Here is a 26,402-nt window from a genome sequence, read left to right on the forward strand (position 1 = left end):
TATTAACGCACTCTTTCTTATACACTGTTTCAGGTTCTTCATTCGTCAGGTCGTCAAGACGCAAACTTTCTATTGGGTTGTGATTGTACTTGTGTTCTTAAACACGGTGTGCGTTGCAGTGGAGCACCATGATCAAGATCAATATCTCACAGACTTTTTATGTGAGTCCCCGTTTTCGGCACATCACTCCTTTCTTCGCCTTGTCCTGAAGTTTTCCAAAACTGTTTCCACGGGGGTGTCGCCCTTTTTTTATTCCTCTTCTCGTTTGCAGATTATGCAGAATTTGCATTTTTGGGGCTATTCATCTTCGAGATGTTAATCAAGGTGTATGCTCTTGGACCACGCATTTATTTTGAATCGTCTTTCAACAGATTCGACTGTGTAGTAAGTAGCCGCATTCTCGTTCATTTTTTCAGCGAAGAGATTTCTTTCACCTAATGCAGAATGACTTCAAAGGTGCATAGACCTCACCTCTGTTCCAATTTGCATTCAACGACCGGTCACGGCGATTTTTTGTTTTTACTGTTGTCATTAATATTATCAACCAATACGTGATATCAAGTACTGCAGTTGGTTCCCAGTATGTTCCAGCTGCCGCCAAGTGCGAACCAACTGGAATGACCAGGGAATTGTTCCTAAAACCAGATACCAGTTAAGATTTTCATCTGAGAGTAGTCCAATTCTTTTCTTTTTCTGGATGCTCACTGCCCAGCAGGCACAAAATGCGTTGTGCCCCGAACAGCAGTGTTATCTACCGAACGTTTCAGCGAAGGGAACCAGATTTTTTTTAATTTTTAAGGGACTTTTTCTGATCTCGAAATGTCTTCATTGGCGATGCAATACCAGTGTTGGCTTACATTAGAAAACAGATGAATCGTGCTAACTGCCAAGCTGGTAAATAAACCCTAATGTTTTACTTTTTAGCTATTACAGTAAGGTGCTCGAATATAATTGGACAGTCAGTATTAGCCATATCACTTTCCAAAATTTCGAAAACTTGGCTTCCTTCGGTGCTGGGGCTCAAAAAATGTCGTCCACCACGTGTCCTTTTCGAAAAACGCACGCTTCGAATTCACGTCAGTCACTGCACGTCACTCCATGGCGTCATCAGCCCTATTCACTCCATGCTGCAGTGTTCGCCGCTCCATGCGGCGCAGCTCACACAGCATAAGTGACACGTTACAGGTCGACGGCGCAGTGACGCGTGATGATTGACGTCGCATCGCGGAACGCCAGAAAAACGCGCTTTTCGAAAACGACGCATGGTGGCTGAAATTCGTTGAGCCGCCTTGCCGGGCGAAGTCGCTGCTTGAAATGTTAAAAAAGGCATATGAATCTTGATAACGGTCTGCTACAGACCCGTATTCCACTGCAGCACCTAAGTGAAATAGTTAAACATAAAACTATTATATTTCTTTAACCAGCTCACTCCTCAGCATGATCCAGCATCTCGAAGAACCACGCTATATATTTAAAGCAACAAAACATAACGAAGACACAGCAGACAGCGCGCACCCACAACTGATTGCTAGGATTCCTTTTACAAAGGGGGTACACAAATGCCACCTATGTGTCAGCTTGATCAAAATATCGTAGAGAAAAATGCACAAGCAGATCTACGCAGAAGAACAAACTCATCTCGATAGCCTCAGTAATTCTACTTGTTTTGCTGACAGCGACAACGACGCGTTGCCGATGCTTTTGTCTGCCGCGGAAGAATTGATTTCGAAGGCTTCGATTATTTCTGGCTTGGTTCAGTTTACGGGGTGTAATGTCCCATAGCGACTCAGGCTATGAGAGACGCCGTAGTGGAGGACGCCGGAAGTTTCGACCACCTGGGGTTTTCTTTAACGTGCACTGTCAACGCACAGCACACGGGCGCCTTGCTTTTCGCCTCCACCGAAAAGCTGCCGCCGCGGCCGGGATTCGATCCCACACCCTTGGGAACAGCAGTCGAACGCCACTGAACCACCGCGGCGGAGTCACTTCGATTATTTCTCTCTGTTTTACTGCTTTAATAGGATAAGACGGTGATTCTGTCAAATATTGGCGTGCATTTTTTTTTTTTTTCGCAGAGATTACAATGTGAGGCCAGTTTTCCTGGTCGAGTTACAGATCGAGTTTTGTTGGCATACTCAGTTAACCCTTTTTTTTTTTTTTTTACGCAGCAGCCGTTTTGTCCAACTTACTTCATTCCGCGAGGTAGCGGAATACAGTATACGACACCTGTGTCACATTCTACATGTTTAGTCTCAAGGGTGATGGTACAGGAGTGTGCTGTAGATAGCCAACCGCGATCATCCCCTCCTGCACATCAACCGGATGGCTTTTTGAGGCCTTGAAAACCACTGGAACTTCGTGCCTGCCGACAATCTTTTTGAGGCCATGCGGAACTCAATGTCTATAACTCGTGCTATGGTCTTTCCACTTGTGATGTATGGATGCAAGAGTGGGACTGTGAAGAAGGCTGACCGCCGAAGAATTGACGCGTTTCAATTGTGGTGCTGGCGGAGACTGCTGAGAGTTCCTTGGACGGCCAGAAGATCAAATCAGTCGATATTGTCGACCATAAACCCTGACTGCTCATTGGAGGGTCAAGTTGTAAAGTTAAAGCTCAGCTACGTTGGTCATCTGATGAGAAGAGAGGAGTCGCTGGAGAAAGATTTGATGTTGGGAAAGGTTGAGGGTCACCGGAGAAGGGGTAGGCAGCGAACGCGATGGTTAGATGGCATCCTCGAGGCGCTGCAGATGAAGTTATGTGATGTTAGGAAGATAGTGAGAGACCGGACAGCGTGGCGTGACATGGTCCGTAGGGTCACGAAGAGTCGGACCTGACTGAACAACTGAACTGAACTGAACTGGGACTCAATATATGCAAGGGATGATGACGGTTCGCGGGATGACCACGGATTCGTGAAGTTCAGCGCGGTTCTTCAAGATGAAAAATCAACTAGTCCCAAACCTCGCACTTTTATATGATTCATCAGTTTTCTGACGTCCATCTAAAACAGCGCACATAAAAGCAGGACAGACAAGAGACAAAACATGACGTAGTTGAGCTAAGACATAAAGCCAAAACATGACTACATCATGTTTAGGATTTGGTTTTATGTTTTAGACACGTGCTGAATTTCCTGGCGCATGCTCACCGAGTGAGAGGTGTTTTCTTCGACCACGCATCAGTTGCTGGCGCGCTCTTGTCCGTCCTGCTCTTCTCTGTGTTTTCGTGTTTTATGTGCGCTGTTTTTAGATGGATCGCTACCAACTAGCCCAAATTTCGGCATTACTAAACTGTATTTCTGACGTCAGCCAACAGGGGTATATTGAAACACCGATGAACACTACGAAATCTCAAAAATACAATTTCTTCTTTAAATTCTGATTCACCTTCGCTGAAAAAAACGTAGTATATACAGCGTTACTTTTTGCAACGAGTTTAGGGGAGCGTCGCGGGTATTCGCTCCCATCGCAGGTTTTTTTCGAGGGGCACGTGAAAACGCCGCGTTACACATAACCTCCATTCTCTTTGGTTATGCCCAGGTTATAGCAGGTAGCATCTTTGAAGTGGTCTGGTCCAGCCTCAAAGAAGGCTCGTTCGGACTGTCTGTTCTTCGGGCCCTTCGGCTGCTGCGTATCTTCAAGTTTACCAAGTGAGTAGTGTCACTGAAATGTAACCAGGTTGGGAAAGCGAGCCAGCATTCAGACGCAGCCCAGCGCTTCTGGGAAATGTAGAACGAGTGACAACAGCATTCTCCTTTGCGGGGAAAAAAAATTCGGTTTGTTTAAGCCCCGTTAACACCAATTCATCGTTGCGTCAGTGTTACGGTGGTTTTGTTTTAATAACAAATATTGAACAGCTAAGTCATCCGTGCCTTTCGTCAAAGGCTGCTTCCATGTTTGTTTTCTTCGTTATATTATATAAACATCAATGGAGATGAAAAACAAAACAAAGAACGGGCATCCCAAACGTCCAAGCGTAGCGAACGAAACGAAATGCGTAAATATATTTCGGCTAAGTCGAAAAAAAAGCCAACCCAATTTAGTCTGCTTATAGAAGAAAAAAAAAAAAAAAAAGAGAGAAGCCTTCACGGTACAGATCAGTATACATAGACGGGCTCGCATTATACACCAAATATAAAGAGAAAACTATGTCGACAGCGTGAAGTTTACCTCTCCTGCTTCGCAGGAACAATGTAGAACTCGTCGAAGGTATTGTGACACAGCAGATTGTATCATTGTCTTGTAGACGTCCTATAGCGATACCAAGCTAGCTTGCTCTTGCACTAAACCCTAAACCCGTCGACAGCTCTTATGTAATAGGAAGCGGCTACAATAATGCATTACTTGATCTGCCCAAATTTCGGGGTACAGACTAATGTAATGAGAGTTCTTTCTTTGCAATTGTCACGCGTAAAGGGTATTTTTCTTTGACGTGGTGGCGAAAAAATCGCCGCCAGTTGTTTCCGGGAAGCCGTCGCGAGACCTTATACGAGCTCAAGTTGGTTAAAAAAAAAAATCAAAGCCTACGCAGTCTGACTGCACTGGGGCTTCGCAAAACATGCCGCTGCTACACTGTGTTGCAGCCAATGAAACGCTGTTTGCCCGCCCTCGTGACACGCGCACTGTTTCTGATGCAGGTACTGGTCTTCGCTACGGAACCTGGTGATATCTTTGCTGAACAGCATGCGCTCCATCATCAGCTTGTTGTTCCTGCTCTTCCTGTTCATCCTCATTTTCGCGCTCCTTGGCATGCAACTCTTCGGCGGCGTGTAAGTGCAGCTTCCGCATGTATATCCGACGCCACTGTGTGGTCGCCCCTTTAATCGCAAGCAGACGCTGTGGTCAGAGGTGTCACCAAGGTGATGCCAGATCAGACAGGAAAAATCCGTTGGGCACCTTTGCCAAGAAATAGTTTGTCTGTACAAGGACTTACGTTGCCATCGGCCCATGAGTCCGAGTCCCAGAGGGTTGTCTGGCCAGCACTGAACTCTCATTTTATACTTTAGAGGCGGAACGCATAGAGATAGATCTTTTTTTGTTTTGTTTTGTTGTTGTCCATTTTAGTCCCTTACTGCTCGTGGCTATTAAATATCGGGGCTGAATCCTGGGCTTAGAACATTTTAATAACGGCAATAACAGAAATAATGTACCTGCACCGACCAGCACGCGTTGTCAACTGCGTTTAAACATATCACAAAGCTGCCGTATAAACTACTACAATATCCCCTACAATCTGAACGGTTGAAGTGCTGGCCGGATCCCTGTAAATAAGATGCATATTGCTGTCGCGTAAGATCCCCAACATTTGCTCGACGTAACACCGCCATTTATAAACGCAACGGATGAACGTTCGTTGTTAACCACATGGCAGAATGAAGATTTTTCTTCGCGTTATAGTGGGGAACAGGCCACAGCGGTGTCCCATAGGGGAGGTTGAGAGAGTCCGCCTCGCATGCGACAGGGGCGGGGTTCGATCCCCATTGTAGCGCGGATATCCCCGGCGGTACGCAATTGATATACAAGCTACCCTTGGCCTAGCACTTGGCTGAAATGCTTAGGAAGTGGGTATCGGACTCTACAATGCAAAAACAAACAGTACCTTTTGTGACGGTACTCCTTAGCCGAAGATACTCTTGCACTACATAAATTTACCATCGTCTTCATTGAGGTGCAAAATCATTTTACAGGATGAGAATTCTAGAAAGCACCGCTTAAAGACACCAAGAGGTTTTGTCTCTGTCCCAAATCTACAATAAGCGCGAGAGAAAACGTAGGGTGTTATGCGGGAAATTTTTTTTCTTTTATTTTTTAACCTTCGCTTATTGAAATGCGCCAAATGTCATTTAACGTAACCGCACTGAACTTGCAGGGACACGTGCGCTATCAAGAACGCTTCCAAAGCACCCTTGTTAGTCATGAAGTGTCTTTGAGATCTGAACGCGGATGGCTATGTACACCAATATATTTCATTGCATTTTCTAAAAAAAAAAAAATGTATGCTTCGGTGTTGGCTGAATTAGAATTGCTCGAATTTGAAATAAGCGCCCCAATGTGGTTAGAATAATTAAAAAGTCTTTATGGCGATATCTTTTAAACGCAATTTTGTCTTTTTCTTCTTTCGTGCAGATTTAACTTTCCCGAGGGCACGCCGGCGGCAAATTTCAACACTTTTCCAATTGCCTTGCTCACAGTGTTTCAGGTAACATTCATTTTATACTTTTTTCAGCAGTGTCACACTGGTTTACAGCAATAGGGAGCTTGTCACGAGTTCTTTTTTTTTTTTTTTAGTCGATATTGTCACGAGTTCTTCATGAAAGCATATCGGTGTGATACGACGTTTGGTGTGACCGTCTGTGGATACCTTGATAAGTAAATTGAGAAGCGTTATTCCTTTAATAGATGGAAGCACCCGGAGGATTTTTTTTTTTTTCTTGCATAAGTAACAAAGAATTAGGCTCACCCAAGCTTCATAGTGCGATTTTTCCACTCTCATATGAGCCACAGCTTTCATTTGTTGTGAAAACGCTCTTCCTGCGTTAACGTTGCTGATCTCTCTTTGCCGAGCATAGTGTTATCTTTTCTCGCCTCACGGGCGTATTTCTTTTTATTTCAGATATTAACGGGGGAGGACTGGAACGAAGTCATGTACAATGGCATTCAGTCCCAAGATGGAATTCATGGAGGGATGATCTACAGCCTTTACTTCATTATACTCGTCCTTTTTGGCAACTGTATCCCTTTTTCTCGTTCTACCGTTCGGTTCGAGACCGATGATCATACTCTAAAGCTATCTCGCAATGCGGAAGTCCGCTAGACAGAAAGTGCGCTACTCCCCATATGAACACCGAGAGCAGCCCACATGCGTTCATTACAGGCATGCACGCGTCCTCTACCAATCAGAACCAAAACAATGATTAAGTCTGTATTTAGAGGTGGCAATGGTGATTTTAAATGAAGTTCACGTTTTCAGCCTCCGTCGTTTTTCTTAACGCACTCGCGTATGCAAACTGTTGGCATTTATTATTACCGTTTATTTTTACAGGCAAAAAAAGAAGTCTGGTCCTTAAAGTAGTTCAAATAAAGTTAAATGCAGGCGTTTGATTGATTGTACACTGCAGCGCTATGTAGATGTAAGGTTATTGTAAGTGTATCACATGAAGAACATTTCTGATAATGTTTGCTAACACTGTGCGAGAGTAGACAGGTAAGAGGTCTGGTGACATTGCAGCGCTGCAGCTGCATCTTGCATCGCCCTTGACTCCACGGACAGATACCCTGTTGAACGTATTCTTGGCCATCGCTGTGGACAACCTGGCAAACGCCCAGGAATTGACTGCAGCCGAGGAGGAAGACGCGGAGGAGGAGAAGGAGGTGCGTGGTACACTTGACCCGCTGTCGACAGTGGTGCAGCAGTTGTAAAGGCCTGCAGCGTTTAGCAGGGAAGAGGTCACTGCAGGTAGCCGCGCCGGCTCGCCCAAATTCCGTAGACAGTACTGCGCACCTGAACACTTTTTGGAACGGAGTGATTGTTAAGTGCGCAGTCAGATACACCCGCAGATGAAATGTCCACAGATTAAGGAGAAGGGAGCGCTTTCGGGCAATTAGTCAATGACTCGACCGAAATTTTTAGTGTTTTTTTTTTTTTTTGCATGCATGACAACTGCACTGCCGACGACGACTGATTTTGTCTTGTCCAGTTTGTGTTTGTATGCATCGATAACGTGATCAACTCGGACAGCCGTTGTCTGCAGTTAACAGCTAAGTTGAGAGTCGGAAACACGGCTGTATACTCTACAGCTGATATCTGTTTTATCTTGAATCGCGTGCCATGAGGCAGTTAGCCCGTGGCGTACTTCGGCTAGTTCATTACGCATTTCTTCACGATCGTCGCGCATGCAACCAGCCGATGCATATCTGGGGCCCTTGTGCGCGGGCCCGTAGATGATATGCAAACAGCGTTGCTTTAGGCATGGTTGTTTTAGCGCATCATTATGTTGCAACGGCTTCATTTCTCCCGTCATTGTTTGCTTCAGTCCATTAGGAATATTATGCTATGGAGAATTCGTTGCATCCAATGCAGAACGTATGAGAAGATCATTTGTGCCGCCCTGTCATCAACGTCTTTTCCACCGTGCTTTTCTCGCAGAGGGCTAAGGAGGAGCTGGAGAAAGAAATTGCTGATCTGCAAATGGCAACCACGGGTAGCTTGGATCCGCCGCAGGTGAACATCTGCCCGCCATCGCCGCAGAGCGGCGCGCCGGGCAAAGGGAAAACTTTCCCCTTGTGAGTGCACCCGGTCTTCGCCCCTCACGTTCCCATCCTCTGTGCTCCTTGGCGCGCGTGACGTTGTCTCTCTGTTTACATTCACTGCAGCCAAGAAAATCAGTTAGAAGCTGGATCGAAATTCAAGGGAACCAATGACAACAACAACATTGATGTTGATGAAGGTGCGTATACATCTGTTTACATCTTCGGTGCGTGCGTGTACGTACGCGCGTCACGAGTATTCTTGTCTAAGATGCTATTAATGAACTCTCTTAGCGCTTACGTTCCATTACTGCTGCCGCATAAAAATATTGCCGCTGTAATGAGGTTGGCGGTTTTGCGTTGTCACAGGAGTGTACACGCTTGTCTGTCTCAGTGCATTCAATACTTGCTCACGTACGTTACGAAAAACGTTTAATTTCTTGCAGATTATGCACCTCCTAGGGAGGACGACGAAGAAGACGAAATAACTGGTCCAAAGCCGATGATGCCGTATTCATGCATGTTCATCTGTTCTCCGACAAATCCGTAAGCTACTTACTCCAAGGAAAGGGACAGTATTCTACTTCACTGTGTCAACTACGCGCATGATTTCATGTATAACTCGAGCGGAATTGTTTTTCAGACAAGTAACGTGTACTATAGGCAGAGTTTTCTGCTTTAAAACCTGCTGGGGCCTCCTTTGTTTGGAGGGGCTCTAGAAGGCTGGCTTGCCAATCGAGAGAAGCAAAACTTTGGCGATTGTATAGGACGCTTCGCGAGCGATATCTGGTAACGCCGAAATGGTACGTGCCAGCCAATACCTGCTATAAGTTTGGACAATACCTCTTACTGAAAATTAGGCACCAGTTCTTTACATGAAACTGACCGTTTGTTAGCTCGTTAAGCTTATTCGGGTTGTTTCACGTAACTTGATCCCAGTATTAAAAAACAAAGAGCGGGGAACCACAGCTGAGCGAAACAAACGACATAAAAAAACAATCTTATATTCCGCTTTATTACTTCATTAACTAACACGGATTTCGCAATATCGATTATTCAGTTGAGGGGCCAGTGCGATCGTTAAGCTATAGAGGAGGTTCAAAAACAACCGATCCAGTTTGTTTTTTTCTGCCAGTTTGCCTCCTAGCTGGCCGCATTCTTTCTTTTTTTTTTTTCGGAATTTAGGGAAAGCCGGCAAAATATAAAGACATCACTGGAATCTTGTGCTGCCATGTTGTACCGCTGTCAAACCGTCAGCACCGGGGACTTGACCAGGCCGACGCAACCCAGTAGCCAACTTAACGACTAAATGGTGCGCTGTGAAGAGTTAACAAATGAAGGAAAGCGGCGAGCGTGGGTCCGAGCGTCACCAGCGAGACCTTGACAAGGCCAGCGCACCCCAGCAGCCTACGTGACGACAACGGATGGGCGATAAAGTGCCAACAAATGAAGCTGCGAGGGCGGATTTGAGTCGAGTCACGTGGTGTCTTCTTCCCACTTTACTACTTTACTCAAGCCCGTACGCGCAGATTCATTGGCTGATCCTTTATCGCTCATCCGCTGGTCGTGACGTTCGCTGATAGGAGAGAAGGTCAAACCGTCTTGTTATAAATCTTGTTATAAATCTCGGTGGTGACGGTCTGAGCGAATTCACGAGGTGCCCACTTGCCACTTTACTCACACCCATGCATACGCGCACTTTCATTTGCTAACCCTTCCTCGCCCGCATACGGTAGTCGTGACGTTCGCTGCTGGGATAGAGGGTGATGCTCTATTCTTGATAAGCTCTCTCGATAGCGACAGCCAAACGCGTTTTGAATCACTGAAGCGAGTGTATGCTCACTATCCCTAAATAAGCGGCCTACCACACCGTCAGCATAGTTGTGAAAGTGTGTCACTACTTTGTGCCGGAACAAGGATAGCGTGAGCTGTGATCAGCGATAACTAATGAGCTGCCCACCAACAGCCAACTCGGACTTGATTCGGACGGAACTTACCGAGCTAGCACAGTGACAAAACAAAAAAGGGAAGAAAAGGACATGAAGCGTAGGTAATTCAAGATACAGACTTCATTTCTTTTCATTTGTATCAGCGTCGAAGTAAGCAGCAGCCGCTCACATGACCACCGTCAGGGCGCTCATTTAGTTGGTTCAAACGCGGTTGGGAGCCCTGTATACTATGGCAGCGCACGAGCGCCGTCATGTGGAATTTTTTTCATACTTCGCGAACTATATTTAAATGTCGAAAAAATGAACACGTAGGAGGTATGTTGGTAAAAAAGGCTGGATAGGTTATTGTTTGTGAACGCCCTCTACAACTTAATTGAATGCACATGGGTCTAAATTGGATATTAATTTTTGTCATAATTCAGCTGATGTAATTGTTAACTGAGCAAAATATATAACATTTTTTAGCACTACATGACGGAAAATGATGTGCAGTTGATTTCACTAAGCGGCTCTGCACTGCTGGCTTTTTCATACTTGGCTGAAGTTACGTGACACATATTTCATTTACAAAAATAGAAGCAAATATAAATTACTTCGCACATCTCCCCCCCCCCCCCCCCCAAAAAAAAAAAAAAAGAAAACGCCACCGAGCGGCCGCACATTCAAAAACCTTAGCGATTAGAGTTTGGCTGAATTCACAGCAGTCTAACTAATCCAATAGAAGATATTGGAAAACAATTCGTGCCTGCCTTGATTACGCGATTTAATTTATTACATTCGCCGACATTTTTTCTTCTGACTGTGACATGAAGCCGTATTATCTAGGGAACCATCACCTGTTTCCTATTTCGGATCCATCTGTTCTTCTAGCATTGGTCATCGTTGTTGGCTGCCGAAGCCGCGGCTTAAAGCGTCCATGGGAAGCGACCGGATCATTGGCTCATTGGGGACCGCACCTCAGCATTGGCTGTAAGACGAAACCAATGGTTATCCGGCGTGTGCAACGAGTGGTAATAGCTATCATCGATGGCATAGCCCCTTATCAGTGTCCCTCTCATGAGGAGGCAATAGGGGGGCAATGCACCCCACTCTTCACTCCCCCCCCCCCCCCCTAGAATCCGTCCACCCCTAAATTTAAGAATCACTCAGTCAGTCAGTCTACCTCGAAAGTTCTGTGACCTACCGCTCGCTACTTTCGTCTGATGCTGCCGCCATGATCACGTGGCGCCCAATGAAAAGAAAAGCAAATCGATATCCCTTTCGAGTGAATTGTTATGTAATAGGGCCCTGATTTATTCAAATAAACGGCGTATGAGTGTAATAGCCTGCTGGTGTAAAATTGATGTCAGCGAGTCAGGGCGGCAACGAATAGTCTAATTTAAGCGATATACTTCGATCTCATACCGTTACCACAATGGTAATTGTTTTGGCCCGAGCATGAAGTACGGATTCCAAATTTAAACGTACTTGCCTCCTTGTGCGCTAAAGCATTGATCACGTTTTGCACTCTAATGCTCTCGCTTGCTCCCTGGTGGTAAACGTGTGCAGTTCGCATTTCAACTAAATCTTGGAGGTTGCGCTGATTTTTTTTTCTCTCTCTTTCTTTCTCTCTGTGCAGGATCCGACGAGCCGCCCATTTCATTGTTAATCTTCGTTACTTCGAGCTGTTCATCATGATCACCATTACGCTTAGTAGCATTGCCTTAGCCGCAGAAGACCCAGTGGAGGAAGACTCGACGAAGAATAGAATCTTGAACTACTTCGACTATGCGTTCACGGGGGTGTTCACTGTCGAGATGCTTCTAAAGGCAAGGCATTTGCGCTGCGCTCGATCCTTCGAACGCGAGGCTCATTCGCGTTTGCATTTCAGATCGCCGACCAAGGCGTCATCTTTCATCCGGGAGCCTACTGCAGAGACTCCTGGAACATTCTAGATGCCATTGTTGTCATTTGCGCACTCATTGCCTTCGCATTTGCGTAAGTCCGTCCTCCCTCACCTAAGAATCGGACTTCTGATTATTTCCCTAATACCTGATTTCACGCGTTGTCAACAAGGGAAGCAAAGAGCTGTGTGTAGAAATGGCCAAACTTTCAAAGATTTAAAGGACCAAGTGCCACTTGTCAGCAACATTCTCATCATTTACGGCTCGGTTCTGTTTGGTATGTCGCTATATTTTTCAGGTCACGTGAAAATGCATGCCTACTGCTAGTATTACGTATAGAGTCATGAAATATCAAGCCGAGATTCTGCTCTTCTTCTGCCTACTTTGAATAAAATAGAGCTGAGAAAAAATTGCTCGAAGCGAAACTATTTTAGTTGCCATCTATTTGGTGCTATTCACAAGCTTCCGTACTTTCTTTTTTCTGACGCCGTTTACTCTTTTTTTCACGTTGAGCTTACAGAGGCGAACGGTATTTTGCTACCTTTACAGGGGAAGCTCCACAGGTCAGAACCTTAGCACCATCAAATCACTGAGGGTCCTACGAGTCTTGCGGCCTCTGAAAACCATTAAACGCGTCCCCAAGCTAAAGGTAAAAGGTCACTGTTTTTTTTTTTTCCTTCATGAAATAACGCTTGCCAGTATGAAATTGTTTTTCTTGTTTTTTCTTCCTCTGAGTATAACTCATTGCCGCATGATAATGTGCTCTCTGATTTTCCTCCATTATAGGCCGTGTTCGACTGCGTAGTCACATCCCTCAAGAATGTGTTCAACATACTCATCGTGTACATTTTGTTCCAATTTATCTTTGCTGTGATATCCGTTCAACTATTCAATGGCAAGTTTCACTATTGCACTGACGCGTCCAAGCTCACGCAGATGGAATGCAAGTACGTATTCAGTTAGATTGAGTTGTTCTATAAGCGCGGACTCGTTTCATTTCGTGCGTTGCATGCGATGTCATTTACAGCACCTTAGCTTTCAGTTTCTAATAGCTTTTCACTGACGCATGACCGTATAAACGCAGGCTGCATGATCCTAATATTGTGCTAACTATTACTGAAGAATTTGGTCTGTTTGAAGGCTCGCTGTTGTTGACTAAACGACATGGCAACAGGAGCCGAATAAATGGGGTGGGGTAGCCGGAAGCTGCCCAAGACGCGGTTGTTGGTCTTTGTGAGAGCCTTGGACACACTGCAACTGCAAAACGCAGTCATGCTGGCACTGATAGTTTTAAAAAATCGTGTATCCAGAATATGTGTTGCACACTTGCTGATTACAAGAAGAGTAAAACTCAAACTTTTCGTCCGAGTCACTAAGACGCTTGTTGCTTCTCCCCTGCCCAGGGGAGAGTACTACGTGTTCAGCGACGCGGACAAGCCACCAAAGGTGGAGCGGCGTCAGTGGAAGCACCAGCCTTTCCATTACGACAACGTGATGGCGGCCATGCTGACCCTGTTCACTGTGCAGACGGGAGAGGGCTGGCCCCAGTAAGTATTTGTAGCCCTTTCGGCGGTTCTTTGCTTTTACCTCTTTCGCCTCGGGACAGAGTAAAAAATGGCGTTCTCTCTCTTTTCAATGTCTTTTTAATACCTTTTTAATGCGTTAGCACTGGAACGCCAATTATCGCAAAAACAGCACCGCGTTGTTGGCGGCGTGTGAACCCATGTGAGAGTTAAGGCAAGTGGAGAGGAGGGAAATGTTTCTTTCCATTTCGGAATTAGACGAAGGAGTGAAAAGAAATGGTGAGGGCAGGAGAAAGGGAGTGCGGGGTACAACGAGGGTCGATAAACCTCGGTCAGTAATCAGAATTCAAGGGTTGAAAGAGTGGAGGGGTTGCAGAATTTCTCCTTTTTCCTCTCCTAATGTTGGCGACCTGGCTGTCCTTTTTGCAGAGTGCTTCAGAACTCGATGGACTCCACGGATGAGGGCAAGGGGCCCCTGCCTAGATACCGAATTGAGATGTCCATTTTTTACGTCGTCTTCTTCATCGTGTTCCCTTTCTTCTTTGTAAATATCTTCGTAGCGCTCATCATCATCACTTTTCAAGAGCAGGGTGAGAAAGAGCTCGAAGAAGGCGAGCTTGACAAAAACCAGGTAAGCATTTTCAGGGTTTCTTACTAACAACTTGCACCACATCCCGATTGGTCTGCTATCACCCTCTGCTGTTCAGTTACCTTCTTGACGTGCTCCGCTTATATAGGTATTAATGGACCGCTCCCATCTGCACAAATCCACGTTCGGAAAGTCCAACTTCTCAACAAGTACCCCTCACTCTAATTCGTATGTTTGTGAGGGAATGCGTTAGGATACGACGTCTTCAAACTAATGCACGATGTGTTCTGGTTGACCCTGTGCAACGAGTCTGAGGTCATAGACTTTGTACCGTTTTGATATAAAGTATGTAAGCGGCAAATCCTGCCAGACTAGCCACTCTTGCCCAAAAAACGTTTCCAATGGAAAATAGTATGTCATGCAATTCAGGGCCGGGGCGGGGCAAAACAAGAAATTTTACAAAGAATAGCCACTGCTTAACCCGGGCTTGCAGTGAATGTACACAGTTTAATTGGTTCCATCGCCTCGTGAGTCATGAATACGCCCCTTCTGTAATTTTTCGTACAAGCTGCTGATGAGACGCTGCTAAATATTTCGTCATAACAACGTAATGATCACAGACTCTACGTGCGCAGGAAACAATAAAACAATGTAATTGTGTTTAGCCACAGCGAACAGGCTTGAAATGGCTTGAGCAGAAAATCGTCACAAGCCCCTTTTTTTGTCTAGTTACCACCTCTCATACCCGCGTTTAATTTTCTATACGGTGTGTGGGATGAAGGACGCGTTGTCTTTAACAAAGCGTTGAATACCCTCCGTTATCTTCCCGTTCCAGAAATCCTGTATAGATTTTGCCATTCAAGCCAAGCCACTGCAGAGGTATATGCCAAAGAACAAAGACAGTTTTAAATACAAAGTGTGGAAGATAGTCGTTTCAACTCCCTTCGAATACTTTATCATGGTATTAATTGTGCTCAACACCGTTCTGCTCATGATGAAGGTAAGTGGGAAACTGCACCTTCCTCCTCGTCGTCCGAATGTGTCGTTTGCTGTCGCGAGAGTGACCGGCGGCCGCGCACCCCCGTCCACGGCGCCGGCACAGCCAACCCGTGGCGCCGGGGCGCGCGACCGCGCCGGCCGCGCTGGTGCTCTTGGTTGATGATGATGGTGATGATGATGCGGCATGAGGCGGCGGGCGGCGGCCTGCATGAGGCCCCTTTGGTGTGTGCATCGGGGCCCGAACACGGCTGGGCTCGGCGGCCGCCCCTGCATGCGGCCCCGCCCTGCTTCCTCCCTGGTGCTTGCTCTGCCATGGTCAGCCGGCGCGCGCGCACCAGTCCGGACACACACAGCACACGCGCTCGCGGTCAGAAAAGGCAGTCGATCGGAATCATCGTTTGCTGTTTGTAAATTCCAGTTTGGCTGCAGCTCCTGCGTTAAAGTACTCGTCTTCTTTAAACTTTCAGTTTCCCGCGCTATCCGCTAAGGCTCTCGCCTCTCCTCCTGGTACGCCGTTATTAGTTACTCTTCATGTCAAACGGGTCCATTCTCTTTTTGCCAAGTAGGAATCGAGACTGATAGGCAGCTTTGAGTGTGCTCGCGTCTTTGGATATAACGTCTCAGGTTTCATGCATAGATTGCCGAGTTCAGGGCGAAATTTAAAATAAAAAGATATGGCTCACACGCACGCCCTCTTCGAACGCTGGCCGATGTAAGGTTGCCCACGTTCTGCACCTTCCGCTTTTGCGCTTGCGTGTTCGTATATTCCCCTGTAATACAAGCACTAATTATCGCTGAGATTTGCGCTTTACGTGGGCTGCTTTAAAGAAAAAGTGAATCGGGGTGGGGCGATAAAGACCAACCATTCATTCGAGTATTTCTCGAAGATCAATTAATTTTCATTTCATTGATTGGCAAACTCACGTCCTCCTCAGTATATTAAAGTCTTTAATCATAAATGAAGCAACCTTTCCGAGCAGAAGCGATCTGTTTTGATCTCCTGATATTATGACCTCCTATTTAATTCCACAGCGTCATGTTTCCATCGCATGCATTCGTTTTCAAGGCAAGAAATTTTTACATTTATATCTCCATATTATTAAGATACAGTTCTCAGAACTGGCCGATACTTTAATTACAGCTGCATCCATTCCGTCGAACTTAGGCAACCTTAAAATCTTCATTCGCTCATTAATCCGGAATGCAAGTGTGAAGTAAGAATCCAGTTTCTTTACTTCATTCCCTTGAGTATAATTTGATCTCTAAATTTCACCGCTTAATATAGTGAGAGATGCGCCAGCACTCTTTCTGTGTCTTCCGTGCATTTTGACACGAGACTGGTGAAACGATGCCTGTCTGATGAGAAATCGAAGTCCCGAGCGTCGTCAACGATAGACTCACATCTTTTACACGTCCAACAGTTACGTCTTGACCAAGTACGTTTCTTAACTTTCCCTCCGGCCTTCCTTCATAAGCATCCTATCGGGGCCTGGCGAGGGCCGCCCACTGCTGAGAGAAAAAAAGGAAATCCGGGATTCAATCCTGAAGCGGTTCCAGCAAATGTAGACGTATTTACCGCTCTTGCGAAGCTTCGTTCGTAATCAGGGTTCGTGCTCGCTCGCTAATGCATGGGCGCTAGATAAGATGCGTGCAGCAATCGCTAATGCAACTACCTGAGCGCCATTGAAGAATTGTGTACGCTTACAAGGAAACTAACAGCAGCCACGTGTGGCATTAATTACTATGAGCTGCCGCCGTCTAAAGACTAGAGTGTCCTTAAGGCATCCTTAATTCACCTCACCTCGTAAGCTTAAGGCCACTTTTTCTTGCAGCTATGCGCTAGCCGGCAGGGCAGTTTCTAGTTGATTTTTTTTTTTTTATTGTCCACCTTGCATAGAGAGGCACACAGATGCACCCGCGAGCTTCGCTCGAGTTTTGGTGCGTAACCTTGGAAAATACGAAGAGCGCCTCATTCGTCAGCGAGCTGAGTGCGCTAAGCATAAATTTCGACTAACGTGTGACAGGGGCGTGTTGGTAATATATATAACATCGAAGTGTAAGCGCACATCAAGATGGAGGACAAGGAAGGACGGGACAAACACGAGTGTTCGCATGTGCCCTGACCTTCTCGTCCTCGTCTTGACATGCGCTTATACTTCGATGTCACAAAAGTCCAGCTGTCGTCGCGCGCGTCGATCGGCGGCCCAGTGGCGGCGCGCGCGCCGTCCGTGACCATGGCATGGAGCTGGGCTGCTCCCCAGCGGCACCCGCGGTACACGCCGCGGAGGGCCCGCTAGGCCCTGCAGCAGGTGTCACTTGTGCATTGCGAGCTTGCATGCCGACGCCCCGCCAAGAGGTTCAGCGCCCTGGTTTCACGCAGGACGTGCTCGACCTTGTTGACAGAACCGTGCGCTCCAGTGAGAGCCGCAGTCGGATCGTCACTTCGAATGTGAACCAACTCTGAGCCTCGTGTTTGGCATGGGCGTTTTCACTGCCGCTCAACACACCTCACGCAGAGCATGCTTCCGTGTTGCTACGCTCTTCGGAGTTGCCCCGCAGGTGTGTCCGAGGCTGCGAAAGGCGGCCAGCGGCGTCGTTTGCCCCGAGTGACCGTGATGCTTGCCCCAGGACAGTTCGAAACAAGTGACTTGGTAAATTATGTCACCCAATACGTGCGCATCCGAGAAGGAAGCTCTAACGACTTTCGCTATGGCGATGGCTTTGTGCTCTCCAGGTGACTCGTGGCAACTCCCAAGAGCGTAAAACCTTGACTATTGATCGATTGCTGCATCATGTCGTGAGCCTTGTTGTGGGCATTATGATGTGCACACATGAAAGCTTTCGCGTATCGAGCAAGGCAGTTTTCGATCGGCATTTAGACCCTGTTTTACTGGCAGTATTGAGGCCGTGGTCTGGAACAGATTATTGGCCTCTGACATGACATTACTGAAGTTTGTAGGAGTGTATAGAACAGTCACAATATGACAGGAGCAGCCAAATGGGCGTAACGCTGGAAATATTTTTTTTTTCGTGCGGGCTGGATTGAATCCCGTTGCCTTCCGTATTCAGAAACCCTCCACATCCTATAAAGCCTCCTTATCTGTCATTAGGCAATCGTTAAAAGGAACGAAGCCGAGTAAATGAACGCTGACATTTGAACTTGTGGATCGCACGACCTGCTTTGTTTTTGTGAAAAAAAAAAAAAAAAAAAGCTATAGGTTTTCGTGTTCTTGTAGGCTGAGGGCACCAGGGAACTTTCAATGAAAATTCACAAAGAACAACTTCGCTGTCTGTTGACGAGATCTATCGCCCGTTAGTGCACTGTCACGATGTCGTTGTGTCACGATTACTTGTCTTGTGCTGTGTGCCAGCAACCGCCTTCAGCAAGGAAGACACGCATTTACTCGGGCACATCTACCTGCTCACCCTTCCTGTCACTTTGTCACTGGTCGTGTCACTGATCGCGTGGAACCTTAGCTTATAGTCACCCAGTCAACCTATGGTGAACGTTTCTTGCCTACCCTCGTGGTCGCCACACACACGTACGTTGTGAACACTGTGCGAGCATTCCGGCACTTATCGAGCGACTATTATTGGCAGAAACTTCCTCTCCTCATATGGTGCATGCACACGCCGATGCCACCCACGCCGTAAAGAGGACCTGTACATTGACTTGCAGCTGCAGACGTGGTATTGAGAGCGGAAACGCCCCCATAATAAGGCTTATATAATAAGGCCAAGCGTCCCTTACTGGCCCGTCGGTGCCGCTAAACTAAATTGCTGATGCTAGCTAATGTAATCCGTGCTCACTGTGATAGGCTCCTCCGCAGGTCGTAGCCTGATGGTATAACAGGCTTACCTATAGGACTGTTTTCGCAGTATTTGCCAAGGCGGTGGTAACGCGACTTCGCATCCAATTTCGCAATGCGCGGCGAATTTCAACGCGAAAAGAAACACGCTCCCAGAACTGCAAATTTATGGTGACCATTGCCTCTTCGCACTTAGCGGTGAGTGCTAATTTTGGAATTTGTCTCGATCGGAATTTTCCTTGAAAGCAGCTAATAGAAAGGTATTAAACTTATTCTAATGCGAAGTCAGAGAAGTGCCAAAGAATTGTTTTAAATTCCAAAACGCTGGCACTGTAGGCATATTTTAACGCCATTTCACAAAAGGATAGTAAGCGACGTTTATCACTGTGAAACGAAAACGTTTTGAGCATTTGGCAAACGTTCCGTGCAATCCCATCCACGTTCACTGGAAAATTTGCAGACACTTCTTTGAGAGAATGCGCACTTTTCTGGGCATAATGCGCGTAATACGAAGAAGGACAGGCCTAATTAACATGGTTATAACTTACACCTGCGGTTGTTTTACTTGTAATATTGTCATTCATGTTGCCTCTGTCATAAACGCGTCACGCAGCGAGAAAATTGCGCTGGAATTAAAATTCACAATAGAAGGTCATTCTCAATGTCGATATCTTTCTGATGATGCAATTTCACGAAGCAATCGTTTGTGGTCCGAAAGCATCGCTCCGGTGTCGGCCGAACGTTGCATGAGCGAATGGTGCCAAGGTAGCAGCGCTGACAGGATTGTGGATAGAGCTTTCAAAAGGTCCCTGCCAGCGCACACACCTAGTACCGCAGCTGAAGTCTGGGTAGTGTTTGTTAGCCTTCTGAAATGTCAAGCAACATAGCGAAAAATGGAAGAGAAAGAGGCTGCAGCTGCAATACTTTGGCGCAGCAGCAAATATGTTTTCTAATGAACATGCTGCCGGGCTTATAGTTCGTACGCATGGGTGGAGAAGTCAGCTCGGAAACTAAAATTGGGACGGACAAAAAAAAAAAAAAAAAAAAAAAAAAAGAACAGAGAGAATGCTAGTGAACGATTTGCTTTCCTTTCTTTCGTATACCTTTTTTTTTTTAATTTTCCAAATGAATTCTTTACACAAACCAGATATCATCAGTACTGCGGATGCAACTTTAAGATGATAGAAGGAACACTTGAGTGAATTACGCGCGCTGAGCACAGATCAACAAGCCAATAGATTGATGAACAATATACTTTCATTAACAGCAGCAACGCAGGAACGGGTTCTGCGCCCACACCTCGCTCGATATCGAGGGCAAGAACAAAGGGAATACGTCGCAGGGGCAACAGGCAACAGAAACTCGGTCGCTGCTGCTGTTCGCGTAGGACGTCGAGCTAGTTAACGTTCAATTAATAGTGGACGATGTTCTAAAAGCATCGGTGATACTTGCGGGCCTGTTCTCGCAAGCACTGTTGACCGACGGATCAGCAAGTGCTAGAGCAGAAGCTACGCTATGCTTTTGGCAGATACCTCGTGCGAACTGTTAAAGACAAATTCATGCTTCATTCCTTCACCGCAAGAAGATCCTGTTCTAAAAGTAGTCCATTCGAGACAGACTCGTTAACTCACCGACCTCCCTGTGTATGAAGCGAGTATTGACGTTGCTATGTTGTCCGTTCACCAAAAACTACTCATAAGCCAAAACGGCCTTCGTTTATAGTTCCTCATCTTACACTGTTCAGCTGTTTAAGATGAGCAATGCAGTTGGACATTCAGGTGCACGCGCGCTTAGTTTCCAAATTTTTTAAAACGAAAGGAATGGGCGTGCTTTTAATGATCAGGAAATGACAAGAGACAGATGAAAGTTAGTTGCATTAGCGTTAAGAGCGGAAGCAACTTCACTGGAAAATGTGATAACAAGGCATGCTGCAGCGAGTATTATATTAGAACTAGAAACGGCACGGAGGCTTCACGTGGAGGGCCCCATTCATCACTCTCATTTGGAAACCGCCAGGATAGTCCCGGGTTGCATATTCATCTACTGTAGTTCTAGACAAGTTCGAGAGGCAAAGCATCTGCAAACGGCACGATTTCCACTGTAACTACCTTGATTTTAAATACGGGTTATTTATTTTCAGAAACATCTAGCTGGCATGCTGCGGTAGGGTGTAGCACAGTTTTCTGATGTTTTCCAAGAATCCCGAGAGAAAAGGAGGAGAAAGTCTGGGAAAAGGTCGGTTCCTGAATACGGGAGTAGCAGTAATGCTTGCCAGCATGGGGAATGTAAGATAGAAATTTGCTTAGGACATCTTATTCTATAGCTAATAGGGCAGGAAACTCGTGGCACATAAAGCTGCCGTTATAAATCATGTGTTTAATTTTCGACGTCTTTTCATTCGCCCAGAGAATTCAGCGAACATTGTCTACGTGTACATGGTTATGAAATAGAGTGCAGATCTTATGATGGCCGTGAAGGTAATTTTTTTATTATTATTCTTCTAGTCTGCCTGTTGAAATGTGTAGATAGTCGGCAGGTAAGCGGCATGACATCGCGGAAAATTATATTTTGAAAAAAAAAAAAAAAGCATTATCTCATTATGCTGCGCGTTTGCAATTTGTAGCTAGCTGCTATTTTAATGTGCAAACGATTCAATAAACTCTTTTAAGCAGTCGCCTATTATACGTCGCGAAAGTTGTTAAAGGCGCGTTAACCTGAGCCCCAAAGTCGTTGCCACATGCAGCTTCCTTGATCTATTCTGGGGCAAACGCGTACTGATTTGGTAACAGCGGCAATGTTCAAGGACACAGACGCCATAAATGAGCCAGTATACGCGTCGGCCGCCATTGTTGTTTCCCGTGCACCACTGCCTGCGTGACCGGCGGCGAATATGACGTTCCTGGCCGGGCCGTCTCGAGGAGCCAAATTGTCCGTTTTGTGCATGATGTGCGCTCGGAGACCGGGAGAGCTTTCTGGTGCGGGTTAGCCCCGCACGTATGTAGAGCGCTGTGCCAATGCTCCTCCCACCACGCGGTCGGCGGCCCAGAAGCGAGCAGCACCCTCGAGCATGCCAGGCGCGACAGCCGCTTCTTCCCACGTTGCGCAGCTTGCTGCCCAGCACACACACGGTGAACAGTGCACACGCGTCGCGGCCCCGCCGAGCGCACGGGGCCGCCGCCGCCGCCCGCGGGCGCCAGACGGAGGCATTCGTAGTTGTAGCCTCTGAGGAGAGAGCATTGCTGTAGAAGGTTGTTTCTTTCTGTTTCATTTGCTTGGCTTTTGTTTTCTTTCTCTTTCTCTGTGACCCTCCCCCGTGCTTATTCCTTGGTTGGGGTCCTGTGCATCTCTTCGTGGCCGGCGGCTAGTTTTACAATCAAAGCAAGACGCTGAAGAACACGCTCCACTACATGAACGCTGCCTTCACCGCGCTTTTCACGATCGAATGCGTCCTCAAGGTGGCCGCATTCGGAGTCCGGGTAAGGCTCCCGCCTTAGGAAGCGCTTGGGCCTCCGGCACAGCCAGGGAACGCCGCCAGGGGTTCGCTGGCTGGGCTCGTCGGTCCCTATAGAACCGTAGCTCCTTTTGCAAGCTGGGCAGCGGGCGCACGCCCGAGAAGCGCTTAGTGTCTCTGCTGTCACGCTGCCCTGGGCTGCGCGCTGGTGGTCAGCGCCCTCGGTGTCAGCCCAGCGGCACGAGGGCGCCACTGGCAGGCCTGCTCTGGCCCGTCACCTCCGCTCTACCCGCACAACGGCAAAACGGGCCAGAGCAGGTCTGAAGCTGCCTTTAATGACACATAAGCAGCCCGATGCGCTCCTGTGCCATGCAAGGGCAAACGATCAGCCATCCGGCCTGGTGGTGTCGTCTGAAAAAAAAAAAATAATAAACCTGAGCTAGCTTCCCTTGAACGAGGGTGCAATTTGCTGCATGTGACATGGTGAAAGTGTGACATGAGTTTGTGCTAGCAGCATCGTAAGCATCTTCTAGGACCTCGACGCTCGCCCCACGGAGGGCCCCGTCAGGAGTGGCGTCTCTACCCGTCCTACGTGTACACCGCCCCAGTCCATGCTTCACCCTCCCCCCCCCCCCCTCTCTCTCTCTACCCTCCTTGGTTCTCACATAATGCCGGTAGTGTTTAGTTCCCTTCGTGTTCCCGCTTCTTTTTGTTGTTTCCCCTGAGTTTGCGTATGTTCTCGGTTCCCCTGAGTCTGCCCTCTAAGACCCCTAGTGCGCACCAACAAGTCCCGCGGCTCTGTCCAGTTAGCGTTCCTTGGCCTCACGCCTGCCACCGAGCACCGGGTGGTGCCGCTGGCAGATGCTGCAGGGGAGCTTTCCCGTAGTTCGGGGATATAGTCGCGTTAGGCGCGCGTACCGTGCCAAACCATCCCGTTGTGCGCGCCTTCCCGGCAGTGTCGTGGCTGGGAGAAGCCGTTTCCCTCAGTTCGCGCCCCATTGGTTAGGTGCCCTTTGTTCTGCTCTCTTGGGAACATCGGCTCCCACTTACTGCCTGCTCATGTCCTGCACGCCAGACTGCATGCCAAGCATCTTCAGCACCTGCTGCCGTGTGGAGCACCCGCGACGGGTCGCCGGACGCTTGCCTGCCGCCCTGCTCGTTTTTGGGCATGACCGCTGCACGTTACTGCTGCCGCCGTCTTAAAGTGGCTCTTGGGGGGCGCCTTCTGCGCACGTGGCGCCGCCGAGAGGGTTCCCGAAGCGCCCCTTGGGTCTGCCTCCCAACGACGGGGGCCCCAGACACGCATTGGCCCCAGACACTCGTGTCTCGACGGCCGTAGGACATGGCAGAGCGTCGCTAGGCAGACGTGATGCTATCTTAAGGAAGGTCCAACCGTCGCCTTCCGTTCGAGGTGCGTTGTACTACAGCAAATGTTTGCGATTTCTCTCCAAGTGTTTCGAACCGTGAGGTGGTTTTTGTGCGTTTTGTTTGTAGTCAGACTGTGACGTTATTGCAGGTTCTCCACAACTCGAAAGTCAAAATGCAATCGGAAATAAGAGTAACTTTCATGAACCCTCTCCGGAGTTATATTTTTTTTTATTTCTTGGAATCAGCTATATTTATATCACGGTGAGGGTCTGCTTGGTCTGCGTCAGGGCATTATTCGGTCTGAAGTTATTAATCTTACTAAAACCACGTATCGCAGAAAACATAGCTTAGACATTGTCAACACAGCCAAATGGGAATAGATTGCAAATGTAAAGTGGTTTTTATTTTATGTGCTGTCTCCATGACTAACTACAGTTGCCGTCGTTGGTGTAATGACTACTGCAGAAATTGCATGTTGTCATAGATCACAGCGAAGTCAGGAATCCGTTTCTAATATGATGCTGATCGCGAGAAAGGACAGCTCGAAATAAGGGTGGCCGGACGCGGTACGTTCTCTTGCGCAGAGGAAGGAGCTATGACTCAGCCACATTGAGCATATTTTGCTCGAGGAATTCGAGAGCGGTACCTAGGGAGCTACGATCACCAGCATAGAGGCAGGAAACTGCGGCGGCTTCGCAGAGTCTGCGCTGAGGCCGTAGGAAAGGCCTCCAGGAGCTGCGCGTCGCACCACGAGCGTATAGCTGTGCGGATTGAATCGGGGCCGCTGGCCAAGGGGCGTTTCGAAGAGAACCCGGGGCGTACGCTGCCTCTGGGTCTCCGCGAGCGCCGGCGTGGACGCCCGCCCACACCATAGTCCAGGGGGCGAGCGGCGCCGTCCGCTGCGGGCACCACGGAGTCAGCGCCCGCCGCTCTCGGCTGCCGCCGGGCGGGGCAACTTCTTTGGGGGTTCGCGCTCCTCGGTGGCTCATTACCGTCCTTCTGGTTTCTTCCCTTCCCTCCTGGTGGACCTCTAGTTCCATTATGCCAGCGATTTATATTCCGACATACTAAGCTACTTAAACATGGCCTTCACTATCCTTTTCCTGCTGGAATGTATATTCAAGTTCATGGCTTATGGATGCAAGGTTTGGGAAAAATCATATTTTTCATCGTTCCGTTTCCTTCTGTTTGTTCCTTTTTTTTTTTTGCTGTGGTGACTGAAAGTGTGCGCACCTAAACAAACTCGCAGCTTCTCTGTAGCGACGTGCATTTGGTTCTTTCTTTTCTCTAACTGTCGCCCACTCGGCAATGAACTCACCCCTTCGCGAAGCGGTCCCATTGGACGGATCGCCTTCGTGCCCCGCTAACCTTGCTAGGAATATCCGTATCGGCCAGGCCACTCATTCGCGCTGCTTGTGACTCTAGTTCAGAGCTTGCGGACCATGCCACACTCGTAGGAAAACGCAGCATACACCCTAACGAATGACGTACCGTACATTCTGCCTCTTTTGCTACAGTTTTCATGCGCAGGATCCGGATGCGGTGATTAGCTTGACCCATTCCGGCGGGAAGAATGCTGCCAGACGATTTTGATTCTAGACAGCGCTCAATAGCTGAGCTCTTAACGAACAGAATATAGTGGTGTCAACTGCGTTAACTCGCTCTTTTATAGTAAGTTGGACAGCCTTCAGGAAAATGGCCAGTAGCAGTAAAATATAAATACAAAGATCCTTCAACACGATTTGCGGCGTAAATAATTCTTACATTTGCGAGTGCCATTCTTCCCGGCAGATTTTAGTCGTCTTTCACCATCGCAAAGCAGTGAGTACATTACAATAGACTTATGCCATGCTTGCCGCTGTTTTCGCGGTGTCCTACAGTTTCGTGAGAAAGAAGATAGGCGCCGCGATGCAAGGTGTGTTGCTCCTGGCAAGGTTATTTAAACTCGGCGACTACGGGTTGCTTCTGTGCAGCAATACTGTACATCGATCCCTGCTTTTATGTAAAGTCCGTCAGGTGTAATAGAAAAAAAAAAAGTACTCCACACGTATGTACCAGCGTCTACTTAAAAGTTCTTATAGAGCGTCGCAAACAACGGCTCCTGGGCGTAGTGTGTTTTTGATAATCGTTAAGACGATTAGTGTCTCTCGTGTGTACCTGATATTTTGTGCAAAAAAAAAAGGCTGACATCGCTTCACATATACGAGGTTGTGTAATGGAAGCATAGGCGGGCCTCAAAAGTATAAATTTGTTTCTTTTATAAGCTATTCAAACGACTAAATTTAGGATGCACGTTTTCCTCGTCAGCTTTAGGGGAGATCAAGAAAAGTGAGGCAGAGCCAAGGTGGGACTTGCGAAGGAAATTTACTCAAGAGCGTAGTGGGAAATACCTTTAAAAGGAAGCGTTCCAGCGAATGGCGTCGACCGATTTTCATGACGTTGTGATTATTCTTCTGTCACGCCAGCATCAAAGGGGATTAACTACAGATTAACTGTCACAGCATGAAACGTAGTCGGCACTATTGACTGGAGGGCATCCTTTTAATGACATTTGCCGTCTCGTTCTTTCATTGCATCCGACTAT

General features: G+C 47.4%; 1 protein-coding gene across 4 annotated transcripts in view; it reads left to right on the forward strand.

The window, feature by feature from the left end:
* Positions 1 to 26,402, forward strand: part of LOC146202005 (voltage-dependent calcium channel type A subunit alpha-1-like) — a 489,246-nt gene that overhangs the window by 421,573 nt on the left and 41,271 nt on the right. For all 4 annotated transcript variants that reach the window (XM_084587895.1, XM_084587897.1, XM_084587896.1 and 1 more), the window contains 18 exons: positions 34 to 161; positions 272 to 384; positions 3,541 to 3,650; positions 4,638 to 4,769; positions 6,127 to 6,199; positions 6,614 to 6,731; positions 7,271 to 7,371; positions 8,147 to 8,283; positions 8,374 to 8,447; positions 8,694 to 8,793; positions 11,815 to 12,004; positions 12,067 to 12,173; positions 12,629 to 12,728; positions 12,866 to 13,026; positions 13,483 to 13,626; positions 14,032 to 14,233; positions 15,027 to 15,191; positions 22,365 to 22,475. In XM_084587895.1, coding sequence (XP_084444021.1) covers positions 34 to 161; positions 272 to 384; positions 3,541 to 3,650; positions 4,638 to 4,769; positions 6,127 to 6,199; positions 6,614 to 6,731; positions 7,271 to 7,371; positions 8,147 to 8,283; positions 8,374 to 8,447; positions 8,694 to 8,793; positions 11,815 to 12,004; positions 12,067 to 12,173; positions 12,629 to 12,728; positions 12,866 to 13,026; positions 13,483 to 13,626; positions 14,032 to 14,233; positions 15,027 to 15,191; positions 22,365 to 22,475 — 2,266 coding nt within the window. The remainder of the gene's footprint in view (positions 1 to 33; positions 162 to 271; positions 385 to 3,540; positions 3,651 to 4,637; positions 4,770 to 6,126; positions 6,200 to 6,613; positions 6,732 to 7,270; positions 7,372 to 8,146; positions 8,284 to 8,373; positions 8,448 to 8,693; positions 8,794 to 11,814; positions 12,005 to 12,066; positions 12,174 to 12,628; positions 12,729 to 12,865; positions 13,027 to 13,482; positions 13,627 to 14,031; positions 14,234 to 15,026; positions 15,192 to 22,364; positions 22,476 to 26,402) is intronic.

This window comes from Amblyomma maculatum, chromosome 1 (genome assembly GCF_055883805.1).
Source record: "Amblyomma maculatum isolate TAMU_Amacu chromosome 1, ASM5588380v1, whole genome shotgun sequence".
Lineage (NCBI taxonomy): Eukaryota > Metazoa > Arthropoda > Arachnida > Ixodida > Ixodidae > Amblyomma > Amblyomma maculatum.